At 48.1% G+C, this 18,892-nt stretch overlaps 1 protein-coding gene across 1 annotated transcript in view; it reads left to right on the forward strand.

Annotated features, from left to right (window-relative positions):
* Positions 1-18,892, forward strand: part of KIF14 (kinesin family member 14) — a 606,238-nt gene that overhangs the window by 422,668 nt on the left and 164,678 nt on the right. The window contains exons 23-24 of the mRNA XM_078641003.1: positions 3,511-3,605; positions 14,897-15,142. Coding sequence (XP_078497129.1) covers positions 3,511-3,605; positions 14,897-15,142 — 341 coding nt within the window. The remainder of the gene's footprint in view (positions 1-3,510; positions 3,606-14,896; positions 15,143-18,892) is intronic.

Genomic DNA, 18,892 nt, shown 5'->3' on the forward strand with positions numbered 1-18,892 from the left:
GCCTGTATGGATGATTCAGTGGGTGTGTGACTGACTGTCTAAGTCAGTGATTAGACGTCTCAGTGAATGTATGAGTGAGTGACCAGTTGTGTGAATGTCTATCAGTGTATCAGTTGGTGTCTAAGTGGATGTATGGGTGAGTGAGTCTGTAAGTAAGTGTCTGTGTGGGTGAGTGATTGGTTGTCTGAGAACTTGTATGGATGTCTGTGTGTGGGTGACTGCCTGTTTGGATGAGTTGGTGGGTCAGGCAGTGGCTGTATGGGTTAGTGAGGGTGAGGGGGTGTATGGGCGAGTAAGTGTTTGTATGACTATGTCCCACACAGCAGGATTTCTGAGAGGTTGTTGGAGACCACGCCCTCTTTCTCCACTACTGTGCAAACGCCCCACCTGGCGCACTACTAGTAGGTGAAGGAAGTCCCCTTGGCTATTGAGCATCCTTCGTGGCCAACTACTCCTCCTGTGAAGTTCAGTAAGTCCCACACAGTGGAATGCTGAGAGGCTTTTGATGGCCTCACCCCCTTTTTGTCCACCACTCTGCAAACGTGCCTCCTGACTCACTACTAGTTGGGGGATGAATTCCTCTGGACTCTTGAGGGTCCTTGATTGCCAACTACCCCTCCTAATTCCTCTGTTTAGTCCCACACAGCTAAATTGCTGAGAGATCTGTGGATGCTACACCCCCTTTGTCCACATCTCTGCAAACGCACCTCCTGGTGCACTACTGGTTGGGGATACAGTCCACTTTACTCCTGAGGGTCCTTGGGGTGGCAACTATCGCGCCAGCTGCCTGCAATAAGCCCCACACAGCTGGATTGCTAAGTGGTTGTGGTGGTCACACCCCATTTCTTCATCACTCTGCTAACCTGCCTCCTGGCACAATACCGGTTGGGAATAGAAGATCACTATAGTTCTGTTGCCCTCAAGAACCAAGAGAACTTAATCCTCCAACCGGTTCTGCGCCATGAGGCGCGATTGCAGAGTGATGCAAAAAGGGGGTGGGCCTCCAGCATTGTGTGCGTAGCTTTTTCTGTGTTTTAAAAATCTATATATTATAATGGAAGGGGTGCTGTGTGGCCCCCTTCCGTGGATCGATGTACCTCATCCCCCGGTTCCTGTCCTTAATTTTTTTCATTAAATGTTTTTTCTTTTTTTTATTTTAAATACCGGCAGGGGGTGCCCCCCCTTCCCGGCCAATTTTAGCCCTGGGGACCTCATCGCCCAGGCCTGGCAAAATACTGGGTGCCCTGGTCTACCAGTCCTTGTTGGCTCTCTGCATCCTGTGGAAGCCAGCATTGCTTTTGGGCAGAGGGATCTGCTAAACATGCAACTCCCTAGGTCCATAAGCAATTCAGCTCCGCTTTGTGCAAGTAAGAGCATTTTCCATGCTCTTGCTTTTACGAATCGGAGCAGAGTTTGCGGTGGCTTGGCAGGAGTGATGCTCCCGGTAAGCCATAGCAAACTGCAGTGGCAGGGAAACCCCGACAGACCCTCCGTCCTTTTTTATTTATTTATGCATATTTGCCCTGTGGAGGTGGCGGGGCTAGCCCCCACATTTATCTGTTTATTTGCGCTGGCTGGTGGTGGTGGTCCCTGGGGGGGGAGGGGCACAGCCCCATAATTATTAAAGTTAAATCCCCGGGGAGGTAGTGGTCCCCGGGGCATCGAGGGAGACTCACTGCGCATGCATTTCTTTTAGCTAAAGCCCGGGTGAGGTGGCAGTCCCCAGGCTGTGGGGGGGTTTGTGCCGCTGCATTCAAACTTGAGGCCCTGGAGGTTGTAGGGGGTGTCCACGCTGCCCTCTTGCAGGGGAGGCCATACGGACTTTCCGCACTAATTTTTTTTATTTGCCCATCCAAGTGGTGGTCCCCCTGTGCGGGGGTGCCGTGTGGGCACCCCATGCATAATGAATAAACACACCCTCGGGATGTGGCCCACCCGTAGGCTTCATAAAAAAGACACGCAGGAGCCTGCACGTCTCTTTGTTCAAAAAAAATATTGCCACTGATCCGCAGGTCCAGCCTTGAATTCACTGCAAAATATTTTCTTTAAACACTTAACCCCTGGCCGGGCCGCTGTGGACCCCCCCCCCCCCCATATCGTGGGGGTTGAGGGTATTAATACCCTGCCCTCTTCTTTATTTTTTACTTTTTTTGTGGGACTCTGCTTCAAATCGAGTCCCAAGATGGCTGCCAACACTTCCTGGTTGATGAATTGACAGCCAATCAAATTTTAATAGGATCCGAGAGTCCACTGCAAGGACTCGGGTCCCCAAATATCTTTATTTTTTAAATTCAATATCTCTGAAACCACTGAACTGATTTGTAGCAATTCACTAAAAATAACCTTTCTGGATCAAAATCTAGATTTCTGCCAAATTTGGGTTATTCCCTTTCAGCTGTTCTGGCTTTAGTCCTGTTAGAAAAATGAAAAATCCCCATACACGTAACATGGGGAAAACGTGTTTTGGGACCCCCTTTGTTTCTCGCCCCTGCTTGACGGATCACCCTGAAACTTTTAAAACCCCAGCTGAAACAAAAAAGAGACGTTTTTTAAAAAGTTTGTGAAGATTCGTCAATCGACTACTGTAGAAAAACTCTTGTCAGACCTAGATTTCTTTTCAAACGGCCTCCAATAGGCTAATACTCAGGGCCGTTCCACAGCACAACGCTTAAGACAACCTATTATGCAAAATTAATTTGTTTTTATTCAGCCCACATTTTTTTTCATAAATATAAACTGCATTTTAAATAATTTTATAGCATTTTTGTATATTTTGTTCATAAGAATTCAGTCTAGACCGAGTTGTACATTTAATTCCAATTTTTACAAAAAGTGAACAACATTTTATATTTCACAAGAGCAAGGCAACGTTATTTGCTTGTAAAATATTCCTAAAGAAAATAACAAAGTAACATAGAAGAATCAATAAATAACATCATAAAAAATGACAGTAACCCCACAAACAACCATCAAGCAGTAACTCTCACCAATGCGAACACTATCACACACGCAATACACACTCACACAGATGAATCTCCTAGGGAAACATCTGTTTCTTCATATGACATACACTGTTTTTAATTCAGGGAGCAAAAGGTAAAGTATTTTAACTCTATAAACAAATTATTCTTACAATATTTCACATATAGAATAGGGTTTCTTGCCATTTGCCAGAAAATAGAGCAAAAGTTAGCAGTATTGTTAAACAGTGCCAGATAAACTGAAAGATCCATTCGTCAATGACAGAAATAAATACATCACTAAGAGACAGTAACACTTTTATTTTTTGAATAGTCAGTATAAGGGCAGGTTGGGGTTATGGACAGAGTATAGCACAGCAGGAATGCTGGAAGTGGGATGGAAAATTGTCGTGAAGAAATTGGGTGTTGCTTTGAGTAAGCCTCAAAGAGAGAATATTTTGCTGGTGTTATGGTAGAGAATTTTTGTTTTCAGGCAAATAATGTGTGGTATGATGGCCCTAATAAACTTTCCTTCATGTCTGTGTTCCAGGAGCAGAAGTCTTATGAAGAACAGGCGAATATCAGGATGTTTATATGAAATCAGAGTCCACCCAATTCAGAGTCTTCAAGGGTCACATTCATCAGGTAGCCTTGCTTTCAAATGGCCTTTTAGCTCAGATTTGAGCTTTTTCAGGGACAGATTTAAAATGCTAGGGTAGAAGTATGAACTTGATGAATGGTCTGAAAATGGGGTTATCTTGTGTGTATGTACTTGGCCAATTTAATTTTCCCATGCTTCTATTATTGCCCTAAAGCTATTTTCATTATTTGTTGTGCTATGGAAGGCCCGAGGGAATTATATTTGGTATAATCTTAAGTCCTAGTGTTAGCCCTTTGTTTTTAGTAAAGTTATATGTATAATATCCTTTGCCAGGCCTCATCATCCATTGATCTGTTGCAGTGTAATTTGCATTTTTCTTCTACCCAGTACAGCATGGGGCAGTGGGACAGCCAATTTCACCGATTAGCTAAGTTCTCTGTGAGTGATGGCATTCTTACCTTTAAAAGGAGCACATCCACAAACAAAGTAGTTCCCTTTAGTGCCTGGAACTACTAAGGCAATGTGTGTTTTATGTGTAGGAAGCTGGCTCTGTCTATGGTATGCCCACTAGGTGGTTATACCGTGCACAGAGTCCAGGGGTTCCCCAAAAGTGTACAGGGCTCAATGTAAAACCTAAAGTGCTCTATTAGTGGTAGTGTGAGCGAGCAGACTTAGGCGTAACACAGAGGAGTTAAGACATTTATTGCACAACATTGACCAATAATGGAAACACAACTCAAAAATTAGATCCACACCAACTTTGAAAAAATATTCTTTGTTTGTATTTTATTTTAAGACCAAGATCTTCACAATAAGGTAAGTACAGTTTTAAAAAAAAAAATACTTTTCCACTTTCAAACGTCAACACTTGAAAACTTTTCAGGACAAATCAATGTTATCCTATGGGGAAAACAATATCAAATTTAAACAGGTAAGTAAGGCACTTCCAAATCCAGTCTTTGGGCCCAAAGATCAGCAAGGGTCTGGTGAGTACCAAAACTGCACCACCAGCGGGCCAGGGGTGGCTGGGTGCAGAGGTCAAAGTCAAAGTTCGGCCCAATGCTTTTCAATGGGGGCTGGGAGTGCCTGGAGCCACACTGCTGGTAGGTAAGTGGATCGGCTGCAGGAGCCAACATTTGGGGGTTAGCACAAGGGGGGAGGAGGGGGGGACACAAAGCAGCACCAAACATACCACTAGCGGGCCAGGGGCAGCCGGGTACAGGGTGCAAAATCAGCATTGTGGGGCCCAATACTTTTCAATGGAGTTTCTTCTTTTGACGAGCAGGCTTTAGGCTTCAAGGTTGCAAGAGGGAGACTAACAACAGCAGAGGTAAGAAGAGATTTAAGGGGTCATAGTCTTTTCAGCTGAGCGAGGCTCAGGGGCTTTGGGTGCAGGAGTCCCTTTTGACGTCTGAGTCTTCTTGCCAGTCGCGGTCAGGGGGTGCCTCTGGTTTGTCTGTAGAGGTCAGGAACAGTCAGTCAACGTTTGATTCGAGGTCAGGATCGCTGGGGAGACTTCACTGAACAGGTGGGCAACTCAGACTCAGCCATTGGCGTTAGGTACAAAGTGGGCAGGGATCACAGTTCCAGCTGTATCCGGAGCCCTTGGAGTCGTTTTCTTCTGGACAGGTCTGCTGTCTACAGGAGATTGGAGTCTTGTTCAAAGGCAGCAGTCCTCCCAGGGTTTTCAGAGGTCGCTGGGGCAAGACAGGTAGTAGGTTCGCAAAAGGTTGTAACAGCCCGGTTGGCCTGGGGCCAAGGCAGTTGTCATTTTCATTCTTCTCTGCAGGGATCTCTTCTTTCTTCTGAGGTTGGTGCAGATCTACTTTTCAGGTCTGGGGGAGCTGCCTAAATGCTAAATTTAGTTTTTTTTTAGGGGAGTAGCAGGCAGGACCAATGGGCACCCTACCTGGGGTGACAACATCTTCAATTATGCCTTCGTCCTGTGGGAGGGGGGGAATAGACCTAGCCCTGATTGGAGGGGTCTCTCCACCTTCAAGATGACTGGGACTGAAAGATGTGCTTTACCTCGACTCTCCCTCCGGAGGGGTGGAGTTGGCAGAGGTGGGCACACCTCCTTTTCTCCTAAGTTTTCCCTCTTGTCTTCCAACCCAAAGTGGGGGTGTAAACCAGGGGCTGCCATCTGCCGCTAGCAGCAGAGGCTGGAAGGTTGCCATACAAAGGCAGCAGACCGTTGAAGCTTCCCCTTTGAGCACTGGCCCATCCTGGGGGTGATGTGTGACACCTCTGCCCAAGATGTGCATTGTTTCTGGTGCCAGATAGTAGAGGCTCTCCACCCAGGGGTCCAGAAACATGTCGTGGTGGCTGGCTGCCTACCTACAGCCAGTCCGAGACCACACTAGGTTGGTAGGTTCTTAAAGGGCACTTCTGAGGTGCCCTCTGAGTAGTTTGGTACCAAACACTCCTTTGTTCAGTGAAGCCATCATGGGGCTGTGGAACTCGAGTTGCTGAGTTTCCAGTCCATGTACTGTACGGCTTCACTGTCACTTACAATATTAAGGAATGGGCCCTAATATTGTAGGTGCATATCTGCTCATGCAGAACTGTCCTCACCTGTGGTATAGTGCCATGTCGACTTTGTTGTTTTCTTCCTCACAGGGGCATGCAAGGTGCAAGGGCGATGGCATGGTCCCAGTGAGGGTGTCCCAGGGGACCCACTTCAGCTCCCACACCCTAGATATCCAATGTACCATTTATTAGGGACTTACAGGGGCAGAAGTGCCAATTGTTGATATTGGGGAAGAAGCACTGGCACAGGGGGACCTGGTTAGAAAGGACCCAGTACACTACCATTTAAACCACAGCAAAACAAAGCAAAATTGGGAGCTAACCATGTAAAAATAGGCACTTTCTCTCAGAATGTGTATATGTTTGTATTCCTGGCAATTGCAAAACAAGAATTCACACAGCTAAGAGGCTTGCAGTCAACCTTTGACTTATTAGTTTTGCCAGTGCTGATTACTTCTAATATCAGTGCAAAGCCAATAAATATCAGTCTCACTCTGGCATCACAGGGCAAATTCTTTACATAACTAAATTAAGTTACAATGCTCTGCTTATTTAAATGACCGTCTTAAGGTGCTAGTGAGCAAAGTAAACCAAGCATGTAGGCTTATCGTACTAGCAACCTAGATAGCGTTCCCCATGCAATGCAGCACACTTAGTAGCTGCTTAATTATACAACCTGACATGAAAAATGTATATTTATTTTTCACTATTTCTATATTTAAATGTGTATTTGTGTGTGTTGCTTTACAGAAGATAAACAAATCTTAAACTATATCATATCAACTTATGTTTGTCATTGTTGAGTTCCATGGCCTCAAACAGGACCGCCTACATCTTTATTAATTGTTTTGTTGTTACAAAGCACTTTAAAGCCTTAATATTTCTTCTTGATACTAAAGAATTAAAGATATGTTTTGGTTCATGTAAATATTTCTTTCTACATCCACTCAACTCATATTTGTAGTATGTGAGGTAAAAGTGGTCAAAGATTGCGTTTGGGATCTTTTTGGTGGCTTTTGTGTTTTATACTTCCCGTAGATGTGGTGAGAGACATGGCAATATTGAAATTAGCATATCTTTTTACTTCAAAGGCTTTACTTACTAATAAGAGCAACGTTTCCATTCCTCCACCCCCTTAGAAACTGAATGCTTCTGCAGGAAAAATACTTATATTGTTTTTTGGCAAAGATTACACATCTGGGGCCAGATTATGAAAAGTGCCTTGGGGCGCAACGGGTATTTTTGGCCACTTTGTGCACCCCTAGCACACTTTGATATTACAGAAAGGGCCTCAGATGCTTGTGCGGCTGTTTCTGTAATACGGATAGTTCTAACGCTCACTAGAGGGTGTTCCCTCATTTGCACTGAGGCGTGGCCCCATGCAAATGATGGAATCCTTTTCCTCTGCACCCGTGCCGCATTATAGACGAGGCAAAGAAGCTGTCCGGAGGCCCACTGACATTGCGCCCCCTGATGGCAGCCCTCTGGAGTGGGAGAAATAGGATCCCTGTGGACCCTCCAGACATCCCTTTACACTCAGGTGCACCTGCCTGCGAAGGGGATCTCTATCCCCTCTTCGAGTGCAGGCAGGGTGCTGCCTGCACAGTGAAACACAGAGCAGCGGCTTCAAAGCGGCTCCATTCTCATTCTTCACTTGAATGCGGTGCCTCCGCGCAGTACAACTTCACGACTGCCCTGGGGGAAGCGCATTCAGTGTAATGGAGTGCATTTTTCCTGCTTGTGCCATGGTGCACCTGTATCTGAAAGAGACTATTGGTTATAGATTCTTTACCTTAGAATAACCGCCAGGCGTCAGACTGGATCCAGAGAATTTTTTCGTAGCAGTACCCCTGCGTGTCGGTAGGTGGCTTTGGTCGACTCTTTGTTCATCGTCAGCGCCGGGATGAAGTTGTGGTATCTACTTAGATGCTGCCCTCGCGCGCTGACGTCAGTTCATTCTTTTTCGCGCCAGCCAGCACAGATCCGGTGAGAGCGGTACCTCATTTTTGAATACTATTTTTCGACTTTTGTTGACTTCTTTTTGAGTATTTCGACTCTTGGTGCACGTAGGGATGTCCCGTCCTCGAACCGGATTCAAGGCTTACGACTCCTGTTGCAAATTGATGTCCGTTACGGACCCGCACCTCGTGTGCCTTTGGTGTTTGGAGCTCGACCACTCCCCGAAGTCATGCTCCAACTGCCGGGCCATGAACCCGAAGTCTTTGTGGGAGCGGTCCCGAAAGCTTCTTGAGGCCCGGCAGTCCGCGCCATTCAAGGTCCCGGTCAAGAGGGAGGTCGCGGGACCAGTCGCGAAGCCATCACCACCACTCATCGTCGAAGTCTTTGTCTTCAGGTAAGTCGAAGCACAAAAAGAAGGTGTAGAAGCATCGTCGCTCTTCGTGTTTTCCCCATCTGTCGGATGCCGCAACGCAAGTTGCGGAAGGTAGATATCCGGCTCTGCCCGCGGAGCTTGTTGTGTTGACTCAGAACCTCCCTCCCTTCCGGGAAACCGGAGCGACCCCAGCCCAACTTCGTAATTTTTACAAAGCCCCCACTAGATTTTTGGGCAGCCTGGCTCCACCGGCGTTCCTTCGGGCCCGTGGGCTCGGCGTAGGGTTCTAGGCCTTTGAACCGGGCGGCTTCGGCCCCGACGCTGCAGGGCCCCCAGGGGTCCAGGCCTGGATCCACGCCGGTCAAGTTTACGACACCTCCGGCATCAAATCCACTGACGACACCTCCGCCCCCTCCTCCGCCGGTTGTGTCCCCAGCCAGAGTCGACCCAAACCTCCAACCTGGACCTGGACACAGAGACCCGGACCGGCCTTGACGATGCCGGATCTGGCGCCGGGCGTACTTTTGTACCATTGTTCTATCCTGTTGTTCATTTTCGCCCTGAGTGGCAGCCAGAAGAGGACGAGGAGGACTGGGAGGGGTCTGGTGACCCTTTAGCTGACCAGTTGAGTGAATCGAACTGGAGAGAGGAGTTGGGTGATGCCAGTGGTCTGGATACCTCACCAGGCCCTGGTATGTTTTCTCCCCCTACCATAGCTACGGAGAAGGGTGCCTCATACGCAGTGGTGTTGGGTAGGGCAGCTGAGGCCTTGAACCTCTAGCTCGACAGATGGGTTTTGCAGCTAGTACGAAGGGGCTACTCCCTCCCCTTCGAGACTACCCCTCCATCCACCTCACCTCAATTCCATTGCATGTCGGAGGATCACTTGGCCTTTCTCCATCAGGAAGTTAAGGCTCTCTTGGCCAAGGGGGCTATTGAGTGAGTTCCTGCCCCAGAAGTAGTTTGTGACTGCTATTCCCCCTACTTTCTGGTGCCCAAGAAGGACAAAGGCCTGCGTCCTATCCTGGATCTCAAGAACGTCAACTGCTTCCTCCGAAAGCAGAAGTTCAAAATGTTGATGTTGACTAAGGTTTTGTCTGCCCTCAACCCTGGAGACTGGATGGTAGCGTTGGACTTGCAGGATGCCTATTTCCACATCCCCGTCCTGCCGGCCCAAAGGCATTACCTACGGTTCACGGTAGGCGCGAGTACTTTCAGTTTACCCTGCTTCCATTTGGCCTCACTAGCGCCCCTCGGGTGTTCACAAAAGTGATGCTGTTGGTAGCAGATTATCTGCATAGATCAGGGGTTCCAGTCTTCCCCTAGCACAATGACTGGCTGTTGAAGGCGGGCTCGCCCAGACTGTCGTCGCCCACCTCCAGACTACAGCGGACATCCTGCATTTGCTGGGATTCAGTCAACATGAAGTCGCACCTGAGTCATTCTCAGAATCTCCTTTTCATCGGAGCGGTTCTGGACACAGCACAGTTTCGGGCCTATCCTCCAGTGCAACAAGTCCGGGATATTTGGGCTATGATGCTGATGTTTCCGCCTCTATCCTGTGTTTTGGTCAGAATGACCCTGAGGCTGCTGGGCCTCATGGCCTCCTGTATCCTGCTGGTAGATCATGCCAGCTGGCATATGTGGCTCTGCAGTGGGACCTAAAGTTCCAGTGGGCACAGCATCAAGGGATTCTTTCTGATTACGTCCAGATCTCGGAGGGCTCTGCACATCAGTTGCAGTGTTGGCAAACGGACCAGGATTGGTTCGCAGGCAGATTCCTCTCCTCAACCAGAGTTCACAGTGGTGACAGATTCGTCACTCCTGGGATGAGGCTGCCACCTGGGAGAGGCAGAGATCAGAGGTCTCTGGTGGAGTCCGGGCTCTACTCAACCTTCTGGAGCTCCAGGCAATTTGTCGTGCACTGAAGGCATTCCTGCCCTCTGTCCGGGGAAGAGTAGTGCAGGCATTCACGGGCAACACCACCGCCCTGTGGTACTGCAACAAACAGGGTGGGGTGGTGTTAGAATTGGGGGTCGCTGGTTGGCGCAAGTATTCACTTGTGACAAGCAGGGACCCTCTCCTCTAAGTCAGGGCGAAGGATGACCCCTTAGAATTACCCTTGCTCACCCTCTAGGTGCGTGGCGTGAGCAGCCAAGGCTATTCTCCAGGCGTTTCTGAGTTAAGCATTTGTAATAACACACAGTAAATATACCAATCCCCCCACAAATGGACACCAGGCTGTAGTTATATAAAAATACGTTCTCTTTATGTAAAAATATATATGCAGGCAAGTATTTATCACAAGACCATTAATAAAGTTTTTCTAAGCCACAAGGTTGTAAATAGGCAAGTGTTCTCTTTGCTTACAGTTCAAATATTGCTTCTTAGTCTCTTTTACTTCAAAAACGGTTCTCTTAGTTCTTTTAGACTGTTCTTAGTCCCTGAGGCCTCTTTAGGACTCCCTGGCCGCTTCTTAGCGCTTATGTGCGCTTTCCCCGGTGAAAATGAGCGAGACCCTACCGCGACTCACGCATCTTGCGGTGCGGGTTAAATGGAGACCAGAGAGGGGCCTCGAAAAACCCAGGGCCTTTTCCGGAGGTGGGGGCTCTCAGCTGCAGTGAGGAGCAGGGAGGCGATGAGAGGAGCCTCGAGGAACCCAGGGCCTTTTCCAGAGGTGGGGGCTCTCAGCCTCGTGAAACCCAGGGCCTAACCCAGGGCCTTCTCAGAGGTAGGCACGTACCTTTGTGATCAGCGTATGGGGAAATAAAACGTTGCGGGCCCCGAGCCCGGTGGAGATCCTTGGGAGGAGGCATCCGGACTTCGAGGGATCTGTTCTCTGGGTCTTTGGGGTCCGGTGGGGGCTTCAGGCGGGAGCCTGGGGCGCACACCAGCGAGCCTCCAAAGGCGAGGTGATACAGTGATTTCCCTCAGCGGGGGGAGAGCGGCTCGGTGAAGCGGGGCTCTCCCTCGGCGGGGACGGGGAAACAGTCGATCACGGCCTCGAGGAGGGGCTGGGGGGCACCAAGGTCACGGCAGCGAGCCTCCAAAGGCGAGGTGACACGGCGATTTCCCCTCAGCGGGGGAAGAGCGGCTCGGCGGAGCGGGGCTCTTCCCCGGCGGAGACGGGGAAACACAGTTGGTCACGGCCTCGAGGAGGGGCTGGGGGCACCAGGGTCACGGCTCCGGCGGGGGCAGAAATCCTCACAGATACCGGCAGACGGGCAGAGAGCAGGTTGAGCCAGATGATCTTGTGGCTCAGGTCAGGGGGCAAGCTCAGTCAAGCCCTCGGAGAAAGTTTCTAGCACAAGTCAGCAAAGTCTTTTCATAAAGTCTTTTCCTCTCCTTCCTCAGCAAGGCAAGCAGCAGGCCAGTCCTTCCAGCGTCTTCTTCTCCTTCTAGTTGCGCAGAGGTTCTTTGTGGGAAACAGGATTCTGATTTACAAGGAGCAGGGCTCCTACTTTTATACAGCATTTTCTTTGTTCTCACAGGCCAGGGGGGCCTCTGCATAACTTCATTCAGTCTCTGAGCACTTTGTTGGGTGTACTCTGGTGTCTTCTTTCAGTGTGAGGGGCAGGCACATCAGACGCTCCACAGGAGGTGGAGCCAGCATTGTGTGGACAGGGGCAGCCAGGAGTACCTTGTTGACAGTGCTTCGCCCTTCCTGGGCCAGGTGCCGGCTGAGTCATCAGTCGCTCCCCAGGGGGCGGAGCCAGCATTGTGGTGGCAGAGCACAGCCCTATTCAGAGTCCAGGGGCACTCCCACCAAGGTGTAATCCTTGCATTCACCACCTGTCATCCCCCAGCCCTGTCACTCACATATCCCAGACAGTCAGATACACATACTAGCAGAGGCGGGCTGAAATGGTTAGGCAAGCAAATGCTAACTTTCTAAAAGTAGCATTTGCAAACACAGGATATTAAAATAAACTTTACTAAAAGAAGTATTTTATTATTCTGAGTTCAGGCATACTAAACTTTACTTTCTACCATGTTCCCTGAGCCTGCTGGGATTATAGAGTGTAATAATTCCAGCAGCCCATCTGGCCTAAGAGAACAGGTAGCCTTACAATAGTGAAAAACGAATTTGGCTGTAATTCACTATTAGGACATGCCACACACATCAGGGCATGTCCTACCTTACACTTACAATGCACCCTGCCCTTGGGCCTACCATAGGGGTGACTAATATGAAGTAAAGGGAAGGTTTAGAGACTGGCAAGTGTGTGCACTTGCCCAGCCAGCATGACAGTACCAGACTGCACGCAGGTTCTGCAATGGCAGACCTTAGACACATTTTAAAAGGCTGCTTCTGTGGGTGGCGCAACCAGCGCTGCAGGCCCACTAGCAGCATTGGCATTTCCAAGCCCTGGCACTCCTGGTGCACTTTACTGGGGACTGACAGTAAATCCAATGAACCAATCAGGAATATCAATCACAGTAACACTTTACATAGGGAGCACTTGCACTGCGGCACGGGTTGACCGTGGCGCAGTGCCCTGAGCAGCGGACACCAGCAAAAACATCTGAGGCACATCAGCAAAAAGTGGAAGGGGAAACTCACGCCAAGGTGCCAGGTCTAACAGGTGGGGTCGCGTACCCTATGTCAAGAGGCTCTCCTCCTTTGGACATGGCTGGAACATCAGTGCATTTCTCTGGTTTTTGAACACCTGGCAGGTTCCCTGAATGCCAGGGCGGACAAACTCAGCCGCAGGTGCATGATGGATTACGAATGGCATTTTCACTCAGAGGTGGTGCAAGGTCTCTTTCAGCAGTGGGGAGAGGCTTGGTTAGATCTATTCGCCACCAAAGGGGCGCACAATGTCAACAGTTCTGCGCATTGGAATTTCCAAGGCAGCACTCGATAGGCAACGCTTTTCGTCGTGATTGGAGTTGCGGTCTTCTAAATGCCTATCCGGCTATACCACTTCTGCCCAGAGTGCTGAAGAAGATCAAGCTCCGGATTGGACATGGAGAGTCTGGTATCCCGAGCTCTTACACATGGCCATCAATACTCCGATCAGACTCCCTCTTCGGGAGGATCTTCTGTCGCAGCAGTAGAGGACGATCCTCCACCGAACCTGTCCATTCTCCACCTCCTTGTTTGGAGATTGAGCGGTGACAGTTGGCAGCTTTCGACCTTCCTCCCGAAGTCTGTAATGTTATTCTGGCAGCCAGGTTTCCTTCCACTAAAACGGTATACACCTGTAGATGGAACAAATTTGTGGCATAGGGCACAGCAAAGGCTGTGGATCCCCTTTCCACCCATCTTTCTGAGGTTCTTCTGTTCCCCCTTTGTTTGGCCCAGCAGGGCTGTGCTCTGGGCACACTTAAGGGCTATATATTGACCATTTCAGTCTTTCTTCGGATTCCTGCTCAGCCTTCTCTTTTCAAGTCCCCTTTTGTAAATAGAATCCTTAAGGGCATTACTCATCTCTTTCCTCCTATTCCTTTCGTAATGTCGCAGTGTACTTGAATCTGGTTTGGACTACCCCTATGTGCGCTCCCTCCGAGCCGCTACATAATTGTCCTCTCAGGCTCTTAACTCTGAAAACTGCTTTTCTGATTGCCATCACCTCTGGTTGCAGGGTGAATGAGCTTCAGGCTCTGTCTTCTAAGCATCATTTCCTTGCTGTTCATCTGGACAAGGTTGTCCTTAGAACTCGACCTTCCTTCCTAAAGTGGTTACCTCTTTCCATATTGGAAAGACTGTCACTTTGCCCACCTTCTTCTTGCCCGCATCCTTCAAAGGAAGAGGAGAGCCTCTCCCGTCTGTATCCAAAACGTGCACTTTCTTTCTTTCTAAGGTAAGGAATCTATAACTATTAGTCTCTTTCAGATGAAAAAGTTACTTCGCTTCGGTAACAATATATCTGTAAGAGACATATATTAGTTATAGATTCCTTACCGCCCCACCCATCCTCCCCGTTCTCTGAACTGACTTCTAGGATAAGGGACTCCCTTTCAGGGCCCTCGTTTTGTGCACCAGTGGTCAGGGTCTTGCATGACTCTGCTTTTCTGGTGTGGAATGTCGTCTAAAGATCTGACTTCAGTGCACGAGGGCAGCGTCTAAGTAGATACCGCAACATCATCCCGACGATCACAATGCCGACCTCTAACGTGGAGTCAAACTACACCACCTACGAACGACCAGGGGTACTGCTACGAAAACATTCTCTGGATCCAGTCCAATGCCTGGGGGTTATTCTAAGGTAAGGAATCTGTAACTAATGTATGTCTCTTACAGATATATCGTTACCGAAGGTAAGTAACTTGTTCTTTAAGGTGTACCGTGGCGCAAACAGGGAAAGTGCACCCTATGTGTAATAGGGCCCATGGACTGAAAACATTTATTAAAGTGAAAAGAATTACTCCACTTTATGTAATAAACATTTGCAAATGGTATTCCTGAATGTTTTCGGATCTTTGTTAAAGGTTTCTTTGACTTGATTTGTATATTTTCCATCTATGTAGGCTTGATGAACAAATCCAGCAGTTTTCTGAGTAAATCCAGCAGCACTTGTTCAAGTTCTTATGAGTCCTTCTTGCCTGCCATTTGCAAGGACCTGATCAGTTCAGCGCTGGACTTCCTGGGACAGGGGCATGCCAACGAGCGGAGTGTCGCAGACAGTATAATCATGGACCTGATCACTGTTCACACCGGGGTGGCAGCTATTTCCAGTGCCTATGAAAGTCAAGATGATGAAAGTCCAGAGAACTGTGAGTCATATTTGTGGATTTCAATTGGCTAAACATTACTCAACACAGTATTTGTTTATGAGGACAGGACCTTCATGTTTGCATTCCCTCGCCTAGCTTTTAAGGCAGCTTTAAAAATTGATTGTACTGGCGTTCAGGGACGCATACACATAATTATTCAAACATTATTGCGTTTTATCATGAAACTTTTTCAATTGTGTGCCTTGTATTACCTTCATCTGTTTAACTGTACCCTTTTTATTTAAATAATTGGTTTTAAGATTCCTAGCATATTAGTACCAAACTCTTTTTGCAACATCAAACATTAGCCCAGCATTATAAAGTGATACTCCTCTGTTAAACAATTAATACTCCAAACTCAAAGCGAGACAGCTACACAGAAGGGTATCTTGACGTTAAGGGTCACCATTAAGACTAGAAACATGGAGTCCAAAGTGCCACATTGAAAAGTCCGGTCTTGAGGGCTTTGGACCACATTGAAAAGCAAGGTTTTGAATTCTCTTGAAGGCTTTTTCATGAGGTGCGGTGAAATCACCAGAAGCCTGGAAGCTGAAGATTTGAGGGAGCAAAATGCCAGATATAACGAGAACTTTACTTGAAGATATATTGGAAACATGTTTGTGGTAGGCTTGTTGAACCACACACAAAGATTTAAATTAAATCGGTTTGGAGACAGCCAGTGCAGCAAAGCCCTGGAAGCAGTAACCGAAGGCCAGTGAGGTAAGCAACAAATAAGCCTCACTAATGAATTCTTTTTTCTTGGAAGGCAAAAGAGAATACATTTAAGAAGGCCTAAGTGCAGAGAATACTATGGTCCTTATGAAATAAGATGTTCGTTGGCTGTAGATATACATGCTCTGCATACTCCTGCCATCTAGTTTTGGGTCTGGAGTTGAGCAAGTTGTTTTTCTTCGAAGAAGTCTTTTGTGTCACAAAGCCAAGTGACTCCTCCTCTCTGTAATGGTGCACATGGGCATTGACTCCTTTGTTAGATTGTTTACTCTCTGCCATCGGATGCGGAGGTGGGTGCCTCTGCATCGCGACTCCGTTCGCTACAATTCTTCAGTTCTTTTACTGCCTTCAATGGTATTGTTTCAATCGTGCTTTTCACTTCTATGTTGCTCTCGAATTTCGTCGGTTCCGGCTTTGACCGACTGCCCTACGGGGCGCCGCATGTCTCGGGCCAACTCCTGCTTGTACTCCTTTCCATCGAAGATGCTCTTTTGTTGGAACAAACACCCTCCAGATTTTGTCCACGATGCCAGGCGAAATATCCACACACCAATCAACATCTTGTGCGCAACTTGTGTTTTTCACCAGACCATCATGAATCTGACTGTGACATGTGTAAGTCCTTTCGGTCCAAGAAAACCCTTCAAGATCGAAGGGTGCATCAATCGGAAATGTCTCAGAGATGACAACTCCAACATTTTAGGCGAGCAGCACGCTCAGGAGGAGCCATCTACAGAAGACAAACAAGGGGTCTTCTCCCCTGATGAAAGCTCCTGCATGGAGCTCAATATGGAGATGCGTAACCTTCCATCTGGTCAGCGCGTTAGTATTAAGGCCCCTGACCCTGCTCCAATACCCAAGCAGGCCTCAAAACATTCTCATACAGAGGTCTCCGGACAACCACTGCCTTCTGGCCATGGACAGATGAGAGAGACTTCCGACTCCCCGCCCTTTAGGCCCGGCACCAAAACATACCAAGGTCAAGCCTTTGGCATTGACCTCTTCGTTCCGAGACCGACCTTCGTGATTGAGTCGGCAACTGACCACATCTACATTTGGCCTAGCAAAATCTCGGTTCCACATCGAAAGCCTTTGTTCTGAACATTATGGAGCCGGAACCCTCTGTTTTCTTTGGCTTACATGTTTATAGTTGAGCCCATTCTTGAGAAAATGGACTTTCGACTATGGAAAATTCTGATTCGAGAAGTTACAGGACGGATACTTTCTTCTCCTCCACCAAAGAGGAAGCTGTCCTTCCATGAGGCACAAGACAGCCCTGTCCCTCAAAAAAGGAAGATGATGGACAAAGCAACTAGTCCAACACACCAGCCGCCTCCTCCACCACCACCATCACCACCCCTCCTTGCCCTCCTACATCTCCCCCACCTTGTCACCTCCAGGGTCACCAGGTACAGATGATGTGGGGGTACAAGGGCCAATAGGAGATCCTGATCCATGGGATGCATACAACACTGGTCCCCTTACCCCCAACGATCTGGATCTATATCTCGGCCCGTCCATCCCGTCCAGAAGATGCCACTTCTTTTCAACAAGTGATTGCTAGGGCAGCTTCTTTCCACAATGTTGAGCTTCACAGAGTCCCTAGAACAGGATTTTCTGTTTGACACCCTCTCGACTAAACATAGAGACACCCAGCATTTACCCATGCTTCCTGGCATGCTGAGGACATTTTTAAGGCGCGTGTCCATGCCCGAGTAACCACCCCACGGGTAGACAAGAAAATGTCAAGGCGGCTACTTCTTACCCAATCTTTATTAGGGGTCAAGTTCCTCCTGACTCCATAGTTGCCACTACAGCTTGTAAGAGAGCTAACAGCTAGGCTACTGTGGATGCTCCGCCTCCTGTAAAGGAAAGTAAGCAAAAAGATGCAGCTGGTAAGAGACTTGCAGCACGGGCAGCTAATCATTGGTAGTTTGCCAATTTCCAAGCCCTTCTGACCTGGTTTGTGAGAGACAATTGGGATGAGATGAAGGAACTCTTACAGTACCTCCTGAAGGAACACCACTAAAGGGGACAACAAATTGTCACAGACGGTCAGGCCATTACCAACAACTCCATTTGATGTGCACTAAATGCGGCGGAAACAGCTAATAGAGGTGTTAATGCCAGGGTACTTCTTAGATGACACACGTGGCTTAGGTGTGCTGGGTTCAAATCAGAGGTCCAGCAGGCGCACTAAATATGCCTTTTGACAAAGAGCACCTTTTTGGCCCACAAGTAGACACTAACCTTGAATAAAATGAAAAAGGGCAATGGCACAGCAAAGGCCATTTAAGCATTACAGACAACATCCTAGGGGGTCCTTTCATCACACAGGCTACAGGGGTGTATATAAATCCACCACCACAGACTCCTCCACTTCCCAACAAAAACAGGGCCAGTCTGTCTACAGTAGGGGCTATTTTTAAGGTTTCTTCAGAGGTGGAAACCATAAAGGAAGAGGCACTGGTGCCTTCGCACTTGGAACAACACCCACTGCAAAGCAATGACTACCCAGTCCTTACCCCCGATCACTCCACACCTGTTGGGGGCAGACTACAATCTTTCCACCCAGTCAGCGAAACCATCACAACAGACCAATGGGTACTAGCCATTATCCAACATGGCTATTGTCTGGAGCTCATTACCACACCACCAACATCCCACCTCACACTCACAGGTTATCACAAAATCATCGAACACTTCTCAAATAAGAAGTCAAAGCCCTTCTTCTCAAATGGGCTATAGAACCTGTCCCGCTTCAACAATAGGGATCAGAGGTATGTTATCTATACTTTCTCATCTACAAAAAGGATGGGTCACTGAGACCAATCTTAGATCTCCGACCCCTCAAACAATGCATCCTATCAGAACATTCCCATATGGTTACTCTACAGGATGTTATTCTACTTCTCCAACAGGGCGACTTTATGGCAGCACTGGATCTAAAGGACGCCTATTTCCATATATCAGTACACCCTGCACACCGCAAATTCCTCAGATTTGTCATAGCAGTCA

The sequence above is a fragment of the Lissotriton helveticus genome, chromosome 1_1 (assembly GCF_964261635.1).
Source record: "Lissotriton helveticus chromosome 1_1, aLisHel1.1, whole genome shotgun sequence".
NCBI classification, from domain to species: Eukaryota; Metazoa; Chordata; class Amphibia; order Caudata; family Salamandridae; genus Lissotriton; species Lissotriton helveticus.